Source organism: Balaenoptera physalus, assembly GCF_965194825.1.
Source record: "Balaenoptera physalus genome assembly, chromosome: 8".
Lineage (NCBI taxonomy): Eukaryota > Metazoa > Chordata > Mammalia > Artiodactyla > Balaenopteridae > Balaenoptera > Balaenoptera physalus.
The window spans coordinates 73,310,188-73,332,989 of record NC_138887.1 but is presented as its reverse complement, the minus strand read 5'-3'; the positions used below and the strand labels follow the sequence as shown (position 1 = coordinate 73,332,989).

Below are 22,802 nucleotides of genomic sequence, written 5' to 3'. Positions count from 1 at the left end.
AGAAGAGAGCTCAGAACCTCAGCAATGATGAAGGTGAGCGGCCTTTGCTGGCCCAGCTTGAACTCAGCGCCACCCTGCAGTAGCCTGACTCCAGGCCATCAGAGGTGCCTTCCTGGAGGCTGTGAGGGTTAAGGGGGAAAAGTCAAGGCGTGCTGGGATCCTAGGCCAGCACAGCTCTCTCTTGAAGATCTACCCATTGAGGCGTCTGCTGAGACCTGGCCTTTCCCCTCCCAGGTGGGGCCCAGGTAGGGTTATGTGCCCTGTGGGCATCTCTGAGTACCTCTCAGCCCTCGGAGTCAGCTGTTTTAAGATTGTCTGGGACTCCGCATTTATTAACTAGGCCATTCTTGTTTCTGTTAGTTCACAATGCACAGGAATACTTCTCCTCCTAAAATTGTGAAACACTGATTTTTTAAAAAAATGTCTACTTTCATTTTCTGTTCTCAAATCTTAGCTAAATCTTAAATCTGAAAAAATTGTTTTAAGATAAATGTTACCTGGTTTTTTGATTATAGAAGTAACATAGTTTTATACATTTAGGAAAACTGAGAAAAGTACAAAATATTCACCCTTACTATTATTTGAAGGTTGTTGTTCTTTTCTTTTCTCTTCTTTCCTTCTCTTTCTTCTTCTCAGTTGTCCTGGGATGATAAATGCTAGACGCTTGGAGCTTTCCTTTAATTGGGGCATTTTTGAAAAGTCCCAGGAGGTAATCTGAAAAACACAGGATGCTATGGTTAAAAGCGGTGGGTGAATCCTGCCATTCCCTTCTCAGAGATGCTCAGAGGAGTCTTGCAGAAAAATATCACTGTTGGACTTGGTTTACAAAGTCTCAAAATCTTATTTGATTCTGGAACACTTTGTTTCAGGTAACATACATTGCCATCCTGTGGAACTATTCTGCATACACAATCTTGAAACTGCTGTTTTATCATGCAAAAATTTAACAGCCCGCTGCCTTTTCTTGTAATGCTGGCTTGTATGCTCTAAAGAGCAGCCGGCTGGCATCCCCAGGCCCTCGTATGATGATGTTAATTTAGGGGCTGGCCTTTGAAATACCATTCATTGTAATTCCAGTTCTACATATTGAATAGTTTTATAATTGGGCCTCCTCTTACTGTTCTGTTAAAAACATTCAGTGTCTTGTTTCCTAATGATTATCATCATCGTTATCATTAATGATATTTATTGAACATTCATTGCTTCCAGGCACTGTGCTGAGTCCTTTACGTGAATTACCCAACCTCATACCAGCTTTATCAGGGAGACAATATTAGTCTTCTCATTTATTAGATAAGAAAACTGAGGCTCAAATTGGTTAAGTAATGTGCTTGGGGTCAGTTAGCTACTAAGTGGTTCAACTGGAATTGAAATTCATGTGGCCTGTCTGTTCTTAACCATCATATGTTATTCATTTTAAATATCTCAGGTCCAAGGTTTGCAAATATCCAATGGAGATTTAGTGTGCACATCTTAAGATCTTACGGACTTTTCCCTCAACATATTTATATCCCTAATCTAGCTGATTACCTAGCTGATTTCCCTTTCTCTTCTGGCCCTTTCCTCTTACAAGTATTGATTAAATTTCTACAAGATTTGAAACACTGAGTTAAATGTAAAAATGAAAATTCAGTCTGAGACTTGGACCCTTTCCTTAGGAGGCTAACAGTCCAATGTAAGATTCCAAAGAGTAAATCACTGACTAAAATAGAGCACACATTCCTCAGAGAACCCAGAGGAATTGCATCTAGATCAATGGGAATCAGAGAGAATCCTCCAGAGAGGGTGGCAAGAGAGGTGAGTTTTAAAGAGTAGGTGCCCCCTAGAGAGGACAAGGATTGACATTCCAAGAAGACAGACAGGTATGCTCAGGGCCAACGAGCCACAAGTGCTGGAGCTGGGCTGGGCTGAAATGAAGGCAATGGGCCCAGGCAGGAGGAAGACTAGTGGGACAGGCAGGGTCAGGTCTGGAAGAGGCCCTGTGTACTGAACGGAGGGATTTTAGATGTATGGATAGTGCGATGATTAGATTTGTGTTATAGAGAAACCGCTCCAGCAGCAGCAGGGAGTCTGCCTGGGAAGGAGAGGTTAGGCACAGGGGGGCAGAATGAGGAAGCAGGAATTTAGTGGGAAAAAGGATCCAGAACTGCCCTAAGGCGGCGACAGTGTGGGGAGACAAGAAGAGATAGAGTGGAGAAAAATGCAGGAAGAAAAACTGAGAAGATTTGACTGACGTTTATAGTGGGAAGTGAGCGAGGAAGGAAAATCACTCCTGGATGTTTATGGAAGTGATGGAGGCAGGAACTGGAAAGGACAGAATGACAGCCATAGAGGATAGACGGTACCAGTGACCGCGGGAGCCCAGAGGGAGATGGAGCTGGTGGCAAGGAGCCTGTGTGTCTGGCTTGGACAGCTCAGTGGGTGAACACTGAGACAATCTGGGGCTTCATCTCAAGAAGCCTACCTACTATTTGACTTGTCTATCTTCCTAGAACTGTGAAACATTGGTTTAAAAAAAAACATTTTTACTTTCTGTTCTCAAATCTTAGCTAAACCTTAAATGTGACAAAATTGTTTTAAGATAAATATTAATTATTTTTTTATTATAGAAGTAACCCATTTTTATTTTATACACTTAGGAAAATTGAGAAAAGCATGAGATGTTCACCTATACTATTACCTTAGGGAGATATATTTGGAGGTTGTGTACTCTTTTCCTCTTCATTCTCCCCCAATTTCCCTCACTTTCTCTCATATGTACGCGTTTTATTTAGTCATTTATCCATTCATTCATCTGTTTATTCAACTGATATTTATTGAACATCAATTATATGCCAGGCATCGTTGTAGGCTGTGGGGAAACAGCAATAAACAAAACAGTACCTCAAGGAGTGTAAATTCTAACGGGAGAGATTCTGACAATAAACAAGTAGATGTATGTTGGGTGGCAGCGTGTGCTATGGGCAAAATAAATAAAACTGGGCAAGCGAGCTGTAAAGTACTGGATGGAGATTTGCCATTTTACGTAGAGTGGTCTGGAAAGACCTCTGATAACCTGAGGCATTCACTAGAGCCTTGACAGAGTAGGGAAGCAAGCCATGAAGCAAGCCCAGGGAAAGAGTGTTCTGGGCAAAGGCGAATCAAGTGCCAAGGCCCTGGGATGAGAGAAGGCTTAGCATGTTTGAGGAACAGAAGCTCATGGCTGGAACAGAAGGAGTGAAGGGGAGAATAGCAGATGAAGTCATAGAAGGAGAGGGAGCCAGATCAGACTTATTAGAGAACAAATCCTTGGAAGGACGCATAGAGACCAGTTTAGGAGGCTGTTTAAATATTCTGCTGAAGAGATGATAGTGGCTTGGACTGTAGGGTAGTGGTGAAGTGGTGAGAAGCAATCAGATCTGGATCCATTTCCAAAGCAGTTTGGAGAGATGTGTGAGGCAGGGGTCAGAAGATAACATTTTGAATGGAGCTTTTGTTCACTGAATATATTATATTTGTTTATTTACATACCTGCATATGTTTTTATATAGTTGAAAATAATTTTATATCCTGCTCTGCCCCACCCACCACTTGTTTACTCTAAAAGCAGAAAACTAAAGGATGCCGAACAGAAGACACACTTCCTGTTCACCTTCTTACTGTTTCTATCCTTATCCCCCTTTTCCTCTTTTTTCTTATCGGACAAATGAAATATACATGAATTAAACCATGCATTCTGAAGTTTGCTTGTGAGGGGACTTGGCTAGAGGCTGTACTTTCTTTGAACTGTGTGGCCTGTGGCCAAGGGAAATAAAGTTTAATTAATGCTAATTTTTCTAACCCCTTTCTTTGCCTTTTCAGCAAAATAAAACTACCTTTGGGAGAACTGGCAAAAAAAAAAAAAGTTAAAACGGATACTACACTACCGAGCCTAGCCACTGATATAGCAAAAATATTTTCCTACATGACTACGTTTGGTCACAAATGATAAAATATTTTATCTTGCTCCTTCCCCTACCTACCTCTCTATTTAAAGTTTGAAGAAGTCAGTTGATTTTCATTCATCTTTATTTCTTTAGAAGATTTAGACAGTCTGTGAGTTTGTTTGCATTGGGTTGTGATCTGAGTGCTGGGCTTGGTTGGCTGTTACTACAACGGCTAGATTGTAGGGTACAGAAAGACCTAGCAGGGCGGGCCACCTGCTGGGATACTCACTTAGGTTCATTTGTTGGCCTTTCCCGTCTGTGAGAGACTACATTAGACTAGCTACTTAGGGCCCAGCTATTAGGGAGTAATTTTGCCTATTTCCATAGTTAAGGGTTTTGTTAATTAAGTTTAGAAACAAGGTATGTCCTCATTGTTCTACCATGAAGACCATCAGCGGCTCGAGTTTAAGGGGCTGCTTTCCTGCCTTTGGTCTACTTGCTGAACATCTTCAGGTTATGTTTATAAAGTAATTAAAGTGTAGATTATGCAGTGGTCTCTGGAAGCTACAGCATTCCCACGAGAAAATGCTATAACATAAAGCCTTAGAGTCTTATGGCTGGATAATCATTTGAGAGAATTTAATCTGGTCCCATCCTCTCCCCCATTTCCCCATGCCCAGATCAAAAAACAAAGCAAACAACACAAACAAATGACCAGAAACAAAATCTTCCGCCACCCCCTCCCACTATTACCTCCAGCATACTTTAAAAATGAGGAAACCCAGGCCAAGAGTATGAGGGGTCACCCAGCATGTGAACAGCAGAGCTGGGGCTTGGCTCAGAAGGCTGGTACAGAGCACCCAGTGGCTGCCGTGAAAACCCAAACACATTTGCTGTTTGGTTACTCTTTGGCTGTGGCTTTGGATTAGGTCATGAATGGGGGCAGTGACATATCTAACATGGACCAGTGCATTGGCCGCCAAAGTAAAATCCCTTTATAATCCTTCCCCTCCTCCAGTTCCAACTGGAAAGATCTGGAGCACTGAGAGCTGTGGGAGGTTGGGGCACAGTAGTGGAAACTCAGAGCCTCACAGACATGAGACCGAGAGCTGTGATGGGCTTGCCTTCAGTGGAGTGCTGTGTTTGTTTATGAGGCCCTATTCCTGTTGATGGCAGAAAACACTTGATCTTCTCAATTCAAGCTCCATCAGTCTCTTCTGATAATAATAATAGCCTCTTTGGAATAATTACTTTCCCTCTTCTCAAGGGCTTCCCCTACATCTTCCTGCACAAAGAGGCGTTTGGTTAGTTGCAGGGAAAACCCATGTATCCTCCTGGCATTGGGATGGATATTCTCTAGGACTTCACTGAATCTGTCACTGAGTGGCTGAGGTTGATGAATCTACCTGTGACCAGGCGTGTCACAGCCTGATGGTCATCTCATCCTCCACAGAGCTGCCTGAGTGTCCTTCTGACATGGCAGATGGCTTCCTGCAGTGTGAGTGATCCGAAAGACCAAGACAGAAACTCCAGTGCCTTTATGAACTAGTCTTGGAAGCCATATATTCTCACTTCTGCTATATTTTATTGGTCACACAATCAAACCCTGATGCATTGTGGGAGGGGACTATATAAAGGTGCAAATATGAGGAGACAAGGATCATTGGGATCCATCTTGGAGGCTGGCTTCCATAGTAACTGAGGTGTGTGTGCTCTAAGATGGTAGGAACAGATAACCCAGCAGACAATTTACAGCAATCCAAGCACCATCACCAAATTCACTGCTCTGTCAGTGAAAGTTGCAATAATATATGCACTGTGGAGAGGACTTAAGATTAGGAGGAACTCAAATGTTTCTCATGTGGAAATACTCTTACTCACAGTCTCTTCATGTTCTTCAGTCTTGGAATTACAAATAACCCCCCTCTGTCATTTTGTTATGTCAGATGTAAATATTTAGAAATCTGTTCTTGGTAAGCACCTGAGAGGGTAATGTGTCAAGTATCACTTAGTGCTACCGTCTCAGCCAAGGCATCCTCTAGATATCAACTTGTTTCTTCTCTTTATTTAGGGGGTGGTTTGTCATTGTGACTTACTGGGAGAAGAAAAGGAAGACCCAGGGGGCCATGAGGCCCTTCCACAGTCTTTATTTTAGATAAAGATAGTCTTTCTCATTTTTATTAATAAAAAAGATGCAGTGTGGTACACGTTCATGGAATCTTACCACGTTAGAACCGGAAGAGATTTTAGCAATCAGGCATTCCAGTTCCTTTATTTCACAGGGGAGGAAGCTGATATCCTGATGAGTGAGGAGATTTGTCCACTATCAGACAGCTTATTAGAAGCAAAGAAGCAAAGCTAGAACTAAAATCCAAACTCTTGAATCCCGGTCCATTGTGTTTCCTACTACTCCAAGCTGTTTCTAAATCTTCATTTCAGAAATTTTTTGATGTAAAATATTCTGCGTCTATAATAAGTTTCTGACGTAGATCATTCTTTTTTTTAAGGAAGTCATTATTCTTTTGGAATCAGAGTCTATTTTGCGAATTCGATGACAGCTATGTGCTCACTTCCAGAAATATGCACATACTCATATACATACAACATTCGGTGTGCAAATTCAGGGAGTGCAGACCATCTGAATGCCATCCTAGGGGAGTGAGCAAGTCAGGTCAAAAACACTATTTAAAAGTTTATTTATAAATGTTGCTTTAAATGTTAATGTGTTCTGCATTTCCAAAATTATACTGTAAAAATATTCTTGATGGGCTTTGTTCCCCCAGCATTTAAACAACATTCTGATTTAGATTATGTTTCCTCCTTTGGAAGCTGCATTATCTTTTGGCTTCTTCGCTTGCAGTGATTTTTCTTCAAGCCTGAAATGTTTCTTAATGCATCTTCCAAAGCGTTCTATTTCAGGTCTATCCTTGTCTAGGGAGACTGTCTTTATCTTATTTAATTCAGAATACTTTTGTTTTATAGACTAATGAAAGACCGTGAGGTTAAATCCACCACCTGTAGACCTTCCCCCACTGTGCGTCAGGCATTATTTCATTACCACATGACAATTCCAATCAGAATTCAAAGCTCGTACTGACAGCTTGAGTCTGTGTGGGGTCATGTTTAACTTTATCACCTAAAAATCCAGAAATAGGCTGCTTTGGGTTGTTCACCTAAGTCTTTCATTCTGCCATTCAACTAGATGACTATTTCATATCTTTCATATTTTCCTCCCTCCTCAAATTCCAATGCCCCTTCCCTCATCCTCATCTCAGATAAATTGCTTATTTTCTACTTCACTAATAAATTGAAGCAATCTGAAGAGAATTTTCACAGGCTCCTATCACCATATCCTCCCATCTCTCTGCACCAATACTGTCAGTATCATGTGCCCTCTGGTTAGGATGAGTGAACTGTCCAAGGTCAATCCCTCCACTCATGCACTAGGTCTTATTCCTTCTCTCCTACTCAAGGACACAACTCCAGCAACCTCCTCTTTTTACTCAAGCTCTTCTCTCTATACCTAATTGTTCCCATCAGCATGCAACTGTACCATTATCTCTCCACTGTACAACAAAGCAAAGAACACGCTCTTGATCTCAGATTACCCTCTAGCTATTATCAGATTTCTCTGCTCTCAGTTACAGCAAAACTCCTTCAAAGAGTAGCCTCTACACTCAAGGGTCCATTTCTGCTCCTCTCATTCTCTTTTGAATCCACTGCAACCAGGATTTCACCCCCACTACTCTGGAGAAATAGCTCTGGTCAAGGCCACCAATGAAGGCCATGCTGGTTACCACAACTACGTACCCAGCCTAAGGTATGCCATCTATTGCCCCTCTGAGACCTGTCCCTAAACTTCCTGTTTGTGAAATACTCAGGCTATCACAAATGGAAGGAAAGAGACTTTACCCATGTGCTCCCCAAATTTGATAATGCTGCATATCTAGCCCCTATTTTGTACAATGCAATTTTATGAGACAATTAAGTCCATTCAATTGAAAATGTAAATTTTTCTAGGTCTACACATACAAAGGGGTTCATCGGCAACTATCCAGTAACTTTGGACTGTTTAGGCAAAGAGGTAAAATAACCGAGACATTCTGCTTCCCCTGGCCCCCACCCCCTTGGCCTCAGTTGGAGCTATTTGACCTTGAAGGATGTTAGCGATGGTCTCAGTGTTTGCTTTCCCTTTTCCTGGGGAGAAGGGCCCAAGGTCTAGAATGTCACATATTTTACTTCAAAGGAAAATGCACAGCATGAAAATGGAGTTTTAGGAGCCAAGCAAGCTGCACCCTGTCTTAACAGACAGCAACCAAAATGGTCTCTCCATGGGCCCTGGAGCAGATGACTGCACATCAGACTCCCAGGGGAGGCTCAGACGGACAAGACAGCGGTGGACTCTGGGGGGTTGGGGGAAGGCATTCCAAATAGATCTACATTAGAAAGGACTGTGTTATAAGTGACTCAGGATTTATTGCAGTGGGATATGTATATCTTCCTCACCAACCAGGAGGAGAAAAGAAAAGGATCTCAATTCATCTTTTAAGAACTCAGACTATTTCTTCTTTGTCTCCTCATGGGGCATTCTCCATTCTATCTCCTTCCAGAATGAAAGGTTCATTTATTTTCCTAGATAAGGTCTGAATAAGGGCAAAATATAAGTTGAAAGCAGTCAGGCTTAAGATAAATTAGTCATAAAGAGGCAATTACTTTATATTAAATCTGTGTCCTTTCTAAAAAGGAATTTGTATTTATCAATTAACTCATTTTCACCATTTAATTTTTCTAAAGGAGATCATGAACTTAAAAAAATTCATGGTTTTTTTTTTCTATTTGTAGGAAGATTTAGATAGCTTGGGGTTTCATATCATATTATAGTCATCTTTTTCATCAACATTTTCTAAATATTGAGAAGTACTGTAGATCTCATTTTTTAATTTAAACATTCAAAAAAGCTCATGCTACATTTTTGTCATACTTTCCAGATTATTAGATTAGTAAAAGGAATGTATAGCAGGCAACTGAGCACAGCAAATAATCAAATGTCATTTGCAATCAGACTTGAGTTTGAATTTCAGGTCTACACTGCAAGATCTGGGACTTGTTACTTAATCTTACAAAGTCTCAATATCCTCAACCAGAAAATGGGGATACAAATGACATGTAATTGTAGTGAATATCTATTGTTTTTGCCCATCTGTCATGCATTTTCTTTTCTTCTAGACCAGGTCATTTCCTTTTCCTCAGGAACTGTCCCTCCCCTGTTCTTGGCCCATAAAGTCCTGGTGGAGCCCACTTCCCTCTAGGCTTGGGGTTGGACACATGACTCAGAACTTCCAATCAGGGCACCACACTTCCTTGGCTACAGTGACAGGTGATATGTATGTGTTCTAAGCTGGATCAGTGACTTCTGCTAATGCTACTGGAAAATCAGCACATTCTCTCCACAAAGATAGCTAGAAAATAAGCCTAGGGGTATGTGTGCCCATTTTTGCCACCCTATAAAGGATCTTTCTTGAGAATGAAACCAACAAAGAGAAGAGCAAAGCCAAAAAAATTAAATGGAGAAAGCCACTCTCCTAAAGATATCATTTGGGTTATTGGCTACAGCTAGTTCCAAAGCTCAGTGCAGCTCTGGATTTCTTAATTATGTAAACAAAAATTTCCATATTTTCAAAAGCCAATTTAAAGTGGTTTTCTGTCACTTGCAACCAGAATAATCCTGAATACTGCAGATATTAACACCTGGAGGTGGGGAGTTGCAAGGGATGAACATAACATGCAATTGGTTAAGTCAGGATGGGGGATAGAGTGCCGAGGATTCCCTTTCTCCTGGCCAGGAAGTTGGTAACACCTGTAACGTGGTGACAAAGCTTACTGTTGCAGGCATTAGTATCTCACCCAACAGTTGCAGCTCTCTGCCTTCCAGACGTATGCTAGAATTTAATTTTATGGCTCCTGTGATTGAGTGGGGTCATGTGACCTGCCTGTTCTGACCAATACATTTTGAGCAAAATTGAGCACTTAACTGTTGGTACAAGATTTTCCTGAAGCACTCCTTGCTCTCATCATGGCAACCCACAATGCTGGGTTCAAGATACTGGCTGAACTTCTCAGTTTGGATAAGTGGGGCGCCCCCCTGGTGACCAGCAAGGGGCATGAAGCATGAAGAAGAAACAAACCTTAGTAGTTGTCAGCCACTGAGATTTTGGAGGCATTGGTTAATATAGTGTAGTTCAGTCTTTCCTGGCCAATGTGCCTACTGTATTTTGGGATTTAAACCATATTTCTATCACAGATCACAGACTTGGTAGGAAGTGTTAGGATTATATCTTGCAGGCTTCAGTATGGCCTGACAAGAAAGACAAAAGCTTTCCTACAGGCTGACCCATCTAAAAGCATGACATGACAGGGGAAAAACAACTTTCTTAGGTGAGGCCTTGTTAGCCTGTGGTCAGCAGTGCTAGATAACTGCAAGTCAGCTATTCATGAGCTTGAAGGCTTGGCAAAGTCAAATCCTCTTCCCCACGTCACAGTTAGTGCCAGCAGAGGCAGGGGAAAAAAATTGCTGGAAACTCAGGGGGAGATAAGAGTAAGATCTGGGAAAATCCTGATCCCTGATTAGTTGAGGGCTCCCAGCTGACAAAGGGGGTGACTGTCAAATTTCAGTGTGCTGAGTCATGTACTGGACCAACTTCTGGGAACGAGGGACGGATGGCTGTGCCTCCCCACCTAGGCTATTGTTTAGCCATCCTCAGAGGCAGAGGCCAAAATGAGACCACAGAGGCACACTGCTAAGGGACAGAAGCTTTGAGATCTGGGTCTGTGTTCAAGTCACCATAACTCAAGCTTTTGTTAAGCAACATGACATAGGTGTTAAAAAGCTTGGGCTCTGCAGTCAGTTTAGCTGAATTCCATCCCAATGTCACTAGCTGTGTGACTTTGGGCAAGTTATTTAAGTTCTCCCTGCCTCTATCTCCTTCCCTACAAAAGAGGGGCAATAGTAGTATTTACTTCATGTGGTTCTTTCAAAGATTCAGTTAAGACAGTGTATATAAAGAGCTTAGAAGACTGCTTAAACATAGAAAACCCTCAATAAATGTATAAATATGTTAGGTATTATGATTATTATTAGCCAAAATAATGTGCAGATAGTTTGAAACAACTGGAATTGCCAGAGAAACCCCAGCTTGGCATTAAAATGCCTGTAATTGCTCAACCCCTAAGATGAGCAGGCCCCAAATCCAAACTAACAGGAAGTGGGCAACTACAGGAATGATTACGGCCTCTGGAAGGGACCTCTTCCCCAAAATCCTCTCACACGATGCCATGGTGGACAGTGTACAGGAGAGAACCTTCCAGAGAGCAGAGCTGGAGGCAGCCGGGTCGACTGTTCTAGAGCCCACTCCACTGCCAGGGCAGCCACTCCAGCATGGCCACTCTTGTCCAGCATGAGATATCACCAGTTTTAAACAGTGGGCACTGTATGTTGGGTTTTTTTTTCTTTTCTCAAATGAAGTATTTTTATTGCAATTATCCTCTTTTTCTTCCACCACTGAATGCTGGGTGTGATTTGGATTTGTGAAGGTGAGGACCAGAGCTGAGCTTGGCGATAAGGGTCAGAGAGAATAGAACTGCTCTGATTAACAGAGGGAGAGAAATATATGTAGGTTTCCTGAGCGTGGAAAGGCGTTGAGAGGCTTCGAAGATAATGTGAGGCCACAGGCAGTATAGGGGATAAAGACGTCCTTAAAAAATGCCTGGGGGTGGGTAGAAGACAAGGGTTAAGGAAAGAGGGTAAAATAAGAAATAGGTTGCCTAATAATTCAGTTCACCTGCTGCAATGAAACCCTATTTCTGCCTCCTCACAGCTTTTGATGTGCCCGCTAACACAAAAGCAGATCTTTGTGGAGATTAAGGAAGGGCTCAATTCTACATCTGGGTCAATATGGTCACATGTACGGATGCACGTAACTGAACAATTAGCTGCAGAAGCCCTCAAATCCAAAATAATTATCCCCCAACTCTTTAGAAGTCACAGAAATGTGAAAGCAAGGCCTTGGCTGGCCAGAGAGTAGAATGGAGTTTCCAGCCCACCTTATCTGGTTATTAAGGGGCAGGGAGGCCTTGGCTGACGATGGGTTCCATGTTTTGCCAGGTGTTGAAAGCCTTATTGAGATGAGAGTGAACTTTTCCAGGATATGCTTTTTCAGATCCCCGAAGAATGAAATCAGGAATACAAAGTACTTATGTCCGTATAGCAACCCAAGGTTGATAAAGCTCCTTCAAAGTTCTTCCGACTCTCTGGAAGCTGGACAGCTCATGTCTGGTTTGGATGGGCAATTGCAGCCTCAGATCATTTCCTTATCTTTTCTCCTTTCTAATATTTCTATTTGTCTTCAGGTTATATCCCAGACCCCAGAGGAGTCTTTCATGCTTTCCTATATAAAGAGCCGAATGATCATTCCATCAGGGTTGATGAGTGAGTTAAAGGTTTAAAGGTGAGTGGTCCATGAGTCGCCCTGCTCCAGCTGACAGTCGTCTCAGCGTGTGACATACACTCGTGAACTGCCATGTTCAAGGGGAGGAGCGCGATGTGCAGGCAGGTAAAGAGCTGGCAGCACTGTCTCCAGCACCATCCTTGGTCTCTCTGTGGACTGGCTGAGAGCACACCACTTCTACTTGGATTGATTTCCACTACCCTGACGGGGGCACAGAAAATCCATCTCATACCCAGTTAACAGGACACCTGGGGGACCTAGCACAGGGTTTAAGAACAATTACCAGGGAGCCTTGTTCTAGAGGAAAACCAAGGCTCACACTGGCAGAGTTCCTCACACATTTACAACACATTTCCATACACACTAGAAAGTCTCTTAGCCAACCTCCACTCTACCTGCTTGCCAGTCCCACTGACTCTCTCCATCTCCTTCATACAAGGTGCCGGCTGAGGACCATATCATACTCAAAACTCTTGTTTAAAACTGACTCTGTAGGACAGGGTCTTTGCAAACTCCATGTTGAGATCCATGAGTGTATCATGAAAACAATTTAGAAGGTTGTATCCAGAATTTTTTTTCAAGTCAATAGGTAAAATAGAAGAAAAAACATCAAAGTACATGACACATGATAAGGGCAAGGTTAGGTGTATTTTCTGAAATTTTTGTTTGAGGAGCATGTGTGTTTTGTATGTGTATGAGTGAGTGTGTGTGTGTGTGTGTGTGTGTGTGTGTGTGTGCACGTGCGCATGTGTGTGTGTGCATGTCTACGGGGCTGCAACAGCAAATGTCTTTCCTACTCTGGATGTGCACTGAAATAGTTTGAAAGCTACTGCTCTAAAATGCCATGCACCTCTATTCCCATCTGTTGTGTGGTATACCAAGTTACAGTTATTTCTCAATTTAATTTTAGCAGTTGTACTTAATTTATATTAGTATTTATACTAATTAACTTGATTAATTTAAAACTGATGAGCTATGAATGTGAAGAGGCAGAGAGTTGTTTCCACAAAAATAGAATTGAATGATTTGGGAAGATTTCATAAAATGAGTTGCCAAAACAAGTGCTATCTGTCAGGTTAAGTTTGGGTGAGACCACTGTAAAATATTGGTGAAAAATGTTTTAAAAATTCAGGACTCTCAATTTATATCATTTTACAAGGGTCTTTAAGTTTTAACTTCTTTATAAGAAATGGATCCAAGCCATAAAGACCATGGGAACATCCTATTGGCAAATCCATACTGGAAGAAGAGACCTATGTCCTAGAGAAAAGCTTGGTCATTGAAGATACAGGTCTATGTTTTAGATATATACACTTAGATAAAATGCCTGTGGTATATATTTATCCTTTTCTATGAGTCTCTGTCATAAGGAAATTTTCAGTTAACAAGTCATCCTTTGAGTTGCCACCAAGCTTGGTAAAACATGGCTTTTACTAAACATCCATCTTATTTGAGTCAGAGAGGCAGGTAACGCAGACACTAGCATCCCATTCTGCAGATGGGGAAATTGAGGCCGGGAAGTTAGTAGGGGCAAAGTTAGGCCAACTGGGGAAAGTGTGGCAAGTCTTAAAAGTTTAGTCTAGTGATTGTTTTCAGCTGAGCAATAATCCATTGCTTGCTATATAATTTTTAAAAAGACATTCATTATCTTATTTCTCTAATATCAAAGAGGTAAACAAAGATAACTGAAGTCCTCTCCCTCGGGTTAATGATGTGCCTGGTGGGAGAAGCACTTCTCAGCTCTCTGGTTCCATTTTATTATTGCCTATGTCCATTTCCTATTTTTCTACTGCAAACAAAATCATTCTTGGCTACATAACAATGGAGTTTAAAAATCGCAGGTGTCACTGGTAGATACTCAAACACAATGAACCAGCAAACAATTAATTGCACAGACATTAATTCTGTATCAAGTGATACTAGTTCATTGATTCATTAAATAGCTATCTATTGGTTGTCTGCTATGTTCCAGGACTGTTCTAGTTATACTGCGGAAGCAGAGAAAAGTAGAACAAATGCAAACTTGAGTCAGGGCACGAGGCTCAGGTTCTGGCTCTTTTCACAGATATAATCACTCTTGAACCACAGCAAAAATTATTGACCATCTGCTACATGTCAGATATGCTGTTAAATTAAGTTTAAGCAACACCACTGTAAAATACTGGGGAAAATGTAAAAGCTCAAGAATCTCAATTCATATAGCTTTATAAGGGTCTTTTAGTTGTAAAATATCTTTAAAGAAAAGGATTTGTTCAAGAAAGATTAGGGGGACCCTCCAACAGCAAATCTACTGATTATCTGCTACGAGTCTAGACATTGAAGATTCAGTGATAACAGGATCCATTAGGAAAATGATAGTGAACAAGACCCCTAGTCGGCTCTCATGGAGCTACAACCCAGCAGGGAAGACAGACTTTAAGTAAATAATTACACAAATAAATAATTATGACGTGATAGAGCTGTGAAGGGGAAAGCCAGGGCTAGGGGAGCATGTAGGGAACTGGAGGGCTAGAAGTCACTTTCCTGAGACTGTCTTTAGTCTCTTTCCTCATCTAAAATGAGATGGACACAACTGCCCTTCCTACTGTCCTGTTAGGGGTTTCAAGAGGATGAAATGAGAAAGTGAATAGGAAAGAAAGTGCCCTACACATGCAGGAGTATTATTAGAAATAGTCTCTGGTGCAGTTCACGGTCCAACGGTACTTAATAAATGCAGGAGAATGGAAAGAAGAAATAGAGTGAGAAATGATATATTTATGGAAGAGTAAATCAATTATTTGGAGGAAAATGCATTATATACTTGACTATAGCTAGAAGGTTTAGAAACTTACTTTCCTGGTTGTTGCTTTTGACTGGAGCTAGTATTTGTTGAGATCTTTCCCAAATCTGCTAAGGCCTTTTCTTCCCCCTCACTCCCCTCACACCTGAGTCCTCAGCAGAGAAAATCTGTTTGTTTCTATACCCAGCCAGGGTTGAGTTTTATTCTTTATTTCTCAACAGTACCAAGATACCTCCAGACATCTGTACTGAGAAGCTGCTTCTCATCCAGCCCTTTCCTAAGAGCTCTGTGCAATGTGACAGAAGCCATCTCAGCATTTTTCCATTTCCCCCCCAGCCCTAGTCCCTAGTCTTATCTCCCCTCCCTCATTCTTGGTAGGTGAACACCCCCCGCCGACACACACACACACACAACCACACTCCTATTTTTCCTGAGAAGAATGAGGCTGCATGGACAGCAAGAGTTCCTTTCTCCTCAAAATAACAGCTCTTGTGTCCTCTTCTACTGAACCTGTCTCAGAAGTGTCTTGTTTCTCTTCCGAGGATAAACATAAGGCTAATTCCTGTTCATTCCTTCTTGACTCCAACCTTGGTCCTTCACTTATCCTCTGGAACTCTTCCGTTTGTCCGTGCACAGCAGATCGCCTCTATTTCGGAAAGAGCATAGCTCTGGACCCCACTGCATCTTTAACCCGCCATGTGATTCTCTCCCTCCCATCTCTGCCACTTTCTGGGTGAGTCCTCCCCACCTCCACCTCCTCGCCGCCGGCTTTCTCTGCGTCTGGTTCCCGCCTCTCCTGCTACTGAGATTGCCCTTAAGAAAGGCTCCATGACTTTTTAACAACAAACCCAAAGGTGTTTTCTCAGTTCCTCTCCTCTCTGACAAGAGAAAGAATGTATGAAGGGGAACCAAAGACTGAGGCAATGCAAAGAATCAGAGGGGTCTGAAGAGGACTGCATCAAGAGTGTGGGATTATTCACGGCCCCGGGTTCCTTTCTCTTCCTCTCTTCCTTGGAGCAATCATCAACAGTAGCCTCTGTGCATGATGCCAGGTTCTCCATCCTCAGCCCTGGCCTTTCTTTAGTCACTAGAGACCATTAGGGCTCTGGTGTTACAATTTGTAATGTAGTTCATGAATAGCCTGAACAATTTGCATGGCTTTCAAATGTTCTCTCTGTCATGTCGTCAAAACTTTGGGACTTAATAAAGGCACACCACCCAAGGCTTGTGAGGCTCCTCGTCCCATTAAATCCTATCAAGTGCCTGCCTCCAGAAGGTAAAGAGCTTTACTTAGGAATGCATGGAAAGAAATCAAGTCTGTCTGAATGGAGTAAACGCCCAAAGCATAGGAGCTGTTATGAGTATTAACGAGCCCACGGGTTAGTGGACAAACATCCCCCTCATGGCCTTGTCAACCAATCTGCCTGTTCTCTCCATTTTTTACTAAGCAGAAAAAAAGTTGGCTTTCAGTAATGATTGTCAAGAGAATACAGTAAAAGAGCAGATTCCTCTCTCTCCTCATATGCTAGAAATGAGAAACACCGTGTCCTTACCTGGCCTCTATAGGGCTACAATGTGGTCCATTTCTTTTTCTCAACCATCACTGGCCTGCCACCCCAACCTTTGCATCGGCCTAAACCAATGAATGAATCAACCATTTCCTAGATCAACCACTTTACTATCATGGACATGATCTGAGCCTCAAAATGTGGTCTTTGTAAATTGTGTGGACTGAAACTTCTGTATATAAAGAAACACAGGAAGATTTTAATATTCAGTTTTGATGTTTCCACCATGGGTAAACCATTCAAATTTTGTACATCTCAGTGTAGTTATAAAATACCTCTTTTTAGTTACAAAATGCCTTAATTTTTCTTTTGATCAATTCAGGATTCCAACTCACTTTCTCTGTCAGCTAGTGAATTCCCTAAGGTCTCAGTACTAGGAATAGGTGTGCTTCTAAACAACATCTTTCTTTTTATCTTTTGATACTAAGAAGCATGGACTGGCCCATATTTCCCTCTTGCAATGGCCACAAGAAAGTTCAAGCTCAAATTTGCAGACTGATGCTGGTGGCAAAGTGTATGATCTACATACGCTACCAAAAGGTAAGGTCTAAATTTTGTATCTAACCTTACCCTTGCTTCATTTTTTCTACCTTTATCCCAATCCCCAATCTTTTTCTCACTTATCTGATTTTGTTTTATTCTTTATATCATTTGTAATTATGTAAGCTACCATAAGTCATACTAAAATAAATCCCAACTCTTCAGTATGGCAAAAACCAACCCCTCTCTCATGTTGCCCCTGATCGCCCCTCTAAATGCATCCTCCATCACCTTTCCCCTTGTTCACACTGGCCGCTGCTGTTCCTTACACTCACCAAGCACTGTTCTATCTCAGAGCTTTTGCACTTGCTGTTCCCTCTTCCTGCCATGCTCTTCCCCATCAAGGCTCACCCCTCCCTTCATTCAGGCCTCTGTTCCAGTGCCACCTCTTCAGATAGGCTGCTTCTGTTCACCATGTCTAAAGCAGCATCCCCTATTCCTTTTGCCTCCTACCCTGCTCTTCTTATTTTAGAATCTTTATCATGACCTAACATTATAGAAAATTTTATATCAGGCAGACTGGAGGAGTGGTTATGAGCACAGACTCGGGAAGCAGATTGCGTTTGTATTCCAGCTTTTCCACTTACCAGTTGTGTGACCTTAGACAAGTGATTTCACTTCTCTGTGCTTCAATGTCTTCATCTGTAAATGAAAAACATACAAAATAGTGCCTGGCACATAGTAAATGCTAAGTATCTCATTGTAAATAATTAAATTAAATACTGTTTATTGTCTAACCCCCACTTGCTCTGTCTTATGTATGACTATATTCTTAGCTTGAAGAACAGTGCCCAATATATGGTTGATGCTTAAATGTCTGCTGAATAAATTCTCTTCTGGAGTGAAGTAAGGACATTAAAAGTTAAGTAAATACATTTTAAACCTGGGGTTAAAAAGAAAGAACACTGGGCTAAGATTTAGAAGACGGAGATTTCAGTTCTTGCTTTGTCACTTAGGAGCTAGTTGATTTTAGGCAAATTAGTTAAAATTTGCCCAAGTCAACTACAAAGCTGGAATGAGACAAGTCAGCTCTGCTGCAGAGGCACAGGGAAAGTAAATTAAGTCTTTTACAAACCTGCATTTGCTCCATAAATAGAGGTTATATTGTTTCCTGAGGAGAAAGTGAAGCTGTGTTTATTAAGCACTTCTATGTTGTGGGCTCTGAATTAAGCCCTGGGAATATGGAGACTAAAGGCTTGGTTCACCTCGGGAGTATGAGGACTAAAACTTTTTTTGTCAGCTCTAAAGAAACTGACAAAATCATAAGGAATACAGAAGAGTCAGCAATTACAATAGAGTGATGAGTGCTCTGGTTGAGGTAAGTTCTGGAAACACAGGGGAGAAGCACTTCTAGGTATGACCTTCACACTGAAACTTGGAGGGTGAAGGAGAGACATCTGGGTGGGTAGAGTTGTTCTAGACAAGAGCGTGTGTGCAGACGTGGAGCTGTTTTCACAGCATATTTCAGGAACTGAAGGTAATGCAGCCTGCCAGGTGGCAGGTGCCTATGAGAGGAAATGGCAAATGATGATGCAGAACAGGTAGGCAGGGGTCAGATCTCACGGGGTGATGCTAAGATTCTCCCCCTCGCCCTCCCACTCCTCCCTAAAAGTGGCCTGAGTATCCTCCGCAGGTCAGAGATCCCTCTTTGCCCCAGGGGACTTTCTGACTCTTGTTTGGCTTCAATGTTGCCTGCTGAGATATGTGCCCTGTGCCTGGGGGAAGCCAACAGCATTTCTCAGAGAGGAGCTGGATGATAACCCAGGTCATGAGGCCTGGTCAGATTTTTCCTAGGCCAATATGCAGTAAACCTTCCAGTGCTTGAGGAGACGGATGAAGAGACGGCATGGGCAGAGGAGAAAGAAGGGCAGCGGGAGTTAGATGCAATCCCATTCTTTTAAACACCTTGGAGCTATTTCTCCTTCTCCCCGAATTCTTTCTTTCATTGCCTTCTCCCATCATGGCAAATGAGTTACCCTGACGGCCCCAATTCTCCACCTGTCTCTGTAGTCATGCCCTTTGCCATGTGAGCTGTGGCATGAAGAGGCTGGATGTAATTCCCTACCCCTTGATGTGGCTTCGCCACGTGCCTCCCTTTGGCCATTAGAAATCATTGGAGGTGCTGGCATGCAGGTTCCAAGCCTAGCCCTCAGTTCCCTGCTGGAACCTTGCCTCTGTCGTGAGGACAAGCCTGGGCTGCAAGAAGAGAAACCAAGTGGGAGATTGCCAAGTCATCCCCTCTGAGGCCATTCTAGAACAGCACCCCATCCCCCCGGCCCCAGCCAGCCCGGCAGTTGACGGCAGAAGCATTACCAAGTCCAGCTGAGGTGTGCCAAACCCTGACCACCAGCAGAATCACTTACCCAACCCTTAGGCTTGGGAAAGATCATTAATGGTTGTTGGTTAAACTACAACATTTTAGAAGGTTTGTTATTCAGAATGGCTAGCTAATACTCTTGCCAATATTTATTGTATTTCCTTTTTGTCCCTCCTTCCTCTAAAAGAGTTGGGGAGGCATGACCCTGGTAAATAAATTAGGGATAGGGCTTGACTCACCATCTGGGGACCTCTTCTCTCTACTCTTTCATACCAAGGTGTAAAGTTTCTATTTATATGAGTACTAATGGCACCATTTGTGCTGCAAGATGTGTTTTCCCGTTCTGATAAGCGATTTTTCCCTTCACCCATAGCATTACTCCTCTTCATTCCTGAGGCTGAAGGTCAGTGCTAATTGGCATGGTTGCGCAAATCTTCTCTGGGCATCACCTCCCAGAAAATCTTTGCAAAGTGGAGGACTCAGGGGGAAATAGCAGAATTCGGATCACAGCCTGCAGATAATTTCTGTGGCTCGCCACAGGCCTTGTTTGCTGGTGGTGATAAAATAAAGGCTGGGAGCTCAGCAAGCAAAGTGACTCCAGAGCGATGTGTGGCCAAATTGTCTTGATGAGAAGGCAGGGAGTTGTAAGGCCGGCTCGCCCTTTAATGGGCACTTTGTGCCTGTCTGGCTCCTCATCCCAAGATGGGGGAAAATCTGTTAGTGAGATCCATGCCGTTCACTTCTCACACTAGAGCCATCTGGGAGAAGTCTTACTCATTTCTTTTCTGATGCCCTAATTGGAACTGCTGACGGACTTGTGTGTACCTGAGTGGCTTAAGATGGGGATGCTGAGAGCTCTGGTAACCAAAGCATTTTAAAGGGCAGCGGGAGATGTCGTTCACATTGTCTGCATATCCGTTTGGATGGATGTGGATGGATGCCAGGAGCAGCCAGCCTGGAAGGTCTCTGTGCAGAGATTGCTGATTTGCAGTGACCTCTGACTGCACTTCAGCTGCTAAATCCTGCCGACCCCAGCGAGCTGAGATTGAATATGTTGGAAGTCAGCTGGCAAAGAGTCGGGGCTCATTTTCTCAGCCTTCCTTCAGCATCTCAGGGTAACACAGACAGGATGCCTTCTGAAAAAGGCCTTCTGGCTATGATTTTCAATGGCAGGAGGTGGGGCTACCTCCAAATTTGACATGAAAAAACAATTCAGACGTGGTCGGTTGGTTCCAATTAATCACCCTCATGGATCTGCAGATGACTGAAGGGGTTATAGACCAACCTTTTGGTTAATGGTTTACAATCTCACAACTTGCTCATTTAGTCGTCATTCCCTGGGAGGCCAGGCCTGTTGTTGTTTCAGGTAACTAAGTTGCAGCATCTCCAGGGGAACTTGTGAGCGTAAGTGAAGATGAGAAAGGGTCCAGGGGAAGCCAGGATTCCTTCTGCACTGTGTTCCTTTGCATTTCACGGAGTAGGCTCTTCCTATGTAAGGCATTCAAGTCATTCATCAAATTTTTATTGGGCACCTACTATGTGCCAGGGACTGTTGTGCATGGGAATGCAGCATGGCTCCTGCTCATGTGTTTCTCAAGAGGTACAAGGCTCTTCTCTGGAACGTGCTGTTCTGATTCTCCTGGCACCCAGCACAGCAGCCCTTCCCTCCCTGCATCCACCAGGCTCTAATGTGGCTAGAAGTACTTGGGAGGTTGAGGTGGAGGCTTTTCCTTTCCCCAGAAACGTGATGAGAGACTCTTCTTATATATCTATGAAAATGAAACTTTTGTGTTTTGTTCATTTTTACCCCATTGCATTCCAAAACTGATGTAAAGATTATAGGATTAAAGGATATGAGGGGAAATATGGGTAGGAAGAGATACACAGAATATGTGCCATAAAGCCCTATAAATTTGATTGAGGTGGGTATGGGGGGCATGAATTTGGCTCTGAGTGGAAAGAGGAAAACCTGACTGGAATGTGTGGACAGAAGAGACGGCAGAGGCAGGTGTCCCTTACTCTCTCTTAGCCCCTTGCAGAGATGTGGGCTGGGTGTACTGGGGGCTACGCTCCAGGAGCGGGACCACCCTCTCTGTTGTTCTTCCTTTTACCAGGGTGACTATGAGAGTTCTTGCACAGGAAACGTTAGGCTCAGGTGCCAGTCTTGCTGGGGTACTAGATTTCAGAGGATGCTGAGCAGTACCAGCTGCCCCACACTTGGAGATCTTGGGTCCTGTTCTTTGAAAGTGAAGTTGGGGAGCAGCCTCTCCAGCTAGAGGGAAGGGGACTCACTGTCTCAGCTAGCTTGTTGCCATGCAACCCAGAGAATGTCCTGGGGTCATTCTTTGAACAATCTTGTTATTTCCAAAGCTCTGTGTTTGCACTTTAGAGCTTGCTGATATCAAAACCTTCATCTCTAGGCAAAACCAAAATAATGGGACCATCAAGCAACAGGGTATGTCATAGTGGCAAACATGGGGCCAAAGGATCTTGTGCTGACCCTCATTCCACACTGCAGAAATGGCTGACCACAAGATACCATATGAGGGGCTACCTGTGGGTCCCTCCCCTCCTGCCCTATATAGGAAGCATTCCCATAACATCTATTAGATGGAAGAATCCTGGGAACTTGCTCCTGGAGGTGCCTCATCACTGTGCCCTGAGGGCTCTTATTGCCTTTAATCTCCCTCCCTGCCTATGTATGATCTTTATCCCTTCTTATCTCCTCCAGAGAAAGGAAGACTATAACTGAGCATACTCCCCCTGGGTTTGTCACATAGCTGGCTAATGTGTTGGATCAGTCATGCATTCTTTCAGTCCAATCTACTATTGAGTGCTGAGAAAATCAATTTCTTAGGTAATAAAATTAATTTCTTAGCAACTAGATGAGTCTGCGTTATCTATAACACAACTGTGCCAAGGTATTGCAAAAAATCTACTAAGTGATGATAAAGTATCTACTCATTATAGGTTAATAAGCTGATAGTATAAGACATTTATTCATTTTCATATAAATGTAGTGGCTACCTGTTATCATGATTTATTCCCCAAATTTAGTCTTGTGTGTTTAACTTGAGAAGTTACAATGTAAAAGTTTTATCTTTATAGCTGTCATTGGTGTCATATTTATATACATGCTACATTCACCAACATTTTAACAACTGAGTAGCAATATAAATTGAATAACTT

The 22,802-nt window shown here is 42.7% G+C and overlaps 1 protein-coding gene across 16 annotated transcripts in view; it reads right to left on the bottom strand.

Moving 5' to 3' along the window:
- LOC309665525 (uncharacterized protein) overlaps nucleotides 1-22,802 on the bottom strand; it is a 572,167-nt gene that overhangs the window by 201,510 nt on the left and 347,855 nt on the right. For 8 of the 16 annotated variants that reach the window (XR_014266444.1, XR_014266445.1, XR_014266446.1 and 5 more), the window contains exon 5: nucleotides 576-17,938. Coding sequence is in view for 6 of the 16 variants with exons in the window: in XM_082472155.1 (XP_082328281.1) it covers nucleotides 576-714; nucleotides 879-935 (196 nt within the window). In the remaining 10 variants the exon portion in view is untranslated. The remainder of the gene's footprint in view (nucleotides 1-575; nucleotides 17,939-22,802) is intronic. The other 8 variants (XM_082472155.1, XM_082472156.1, XM_082472157.1 and 5 more) reach the window with 2 other exon arrangements.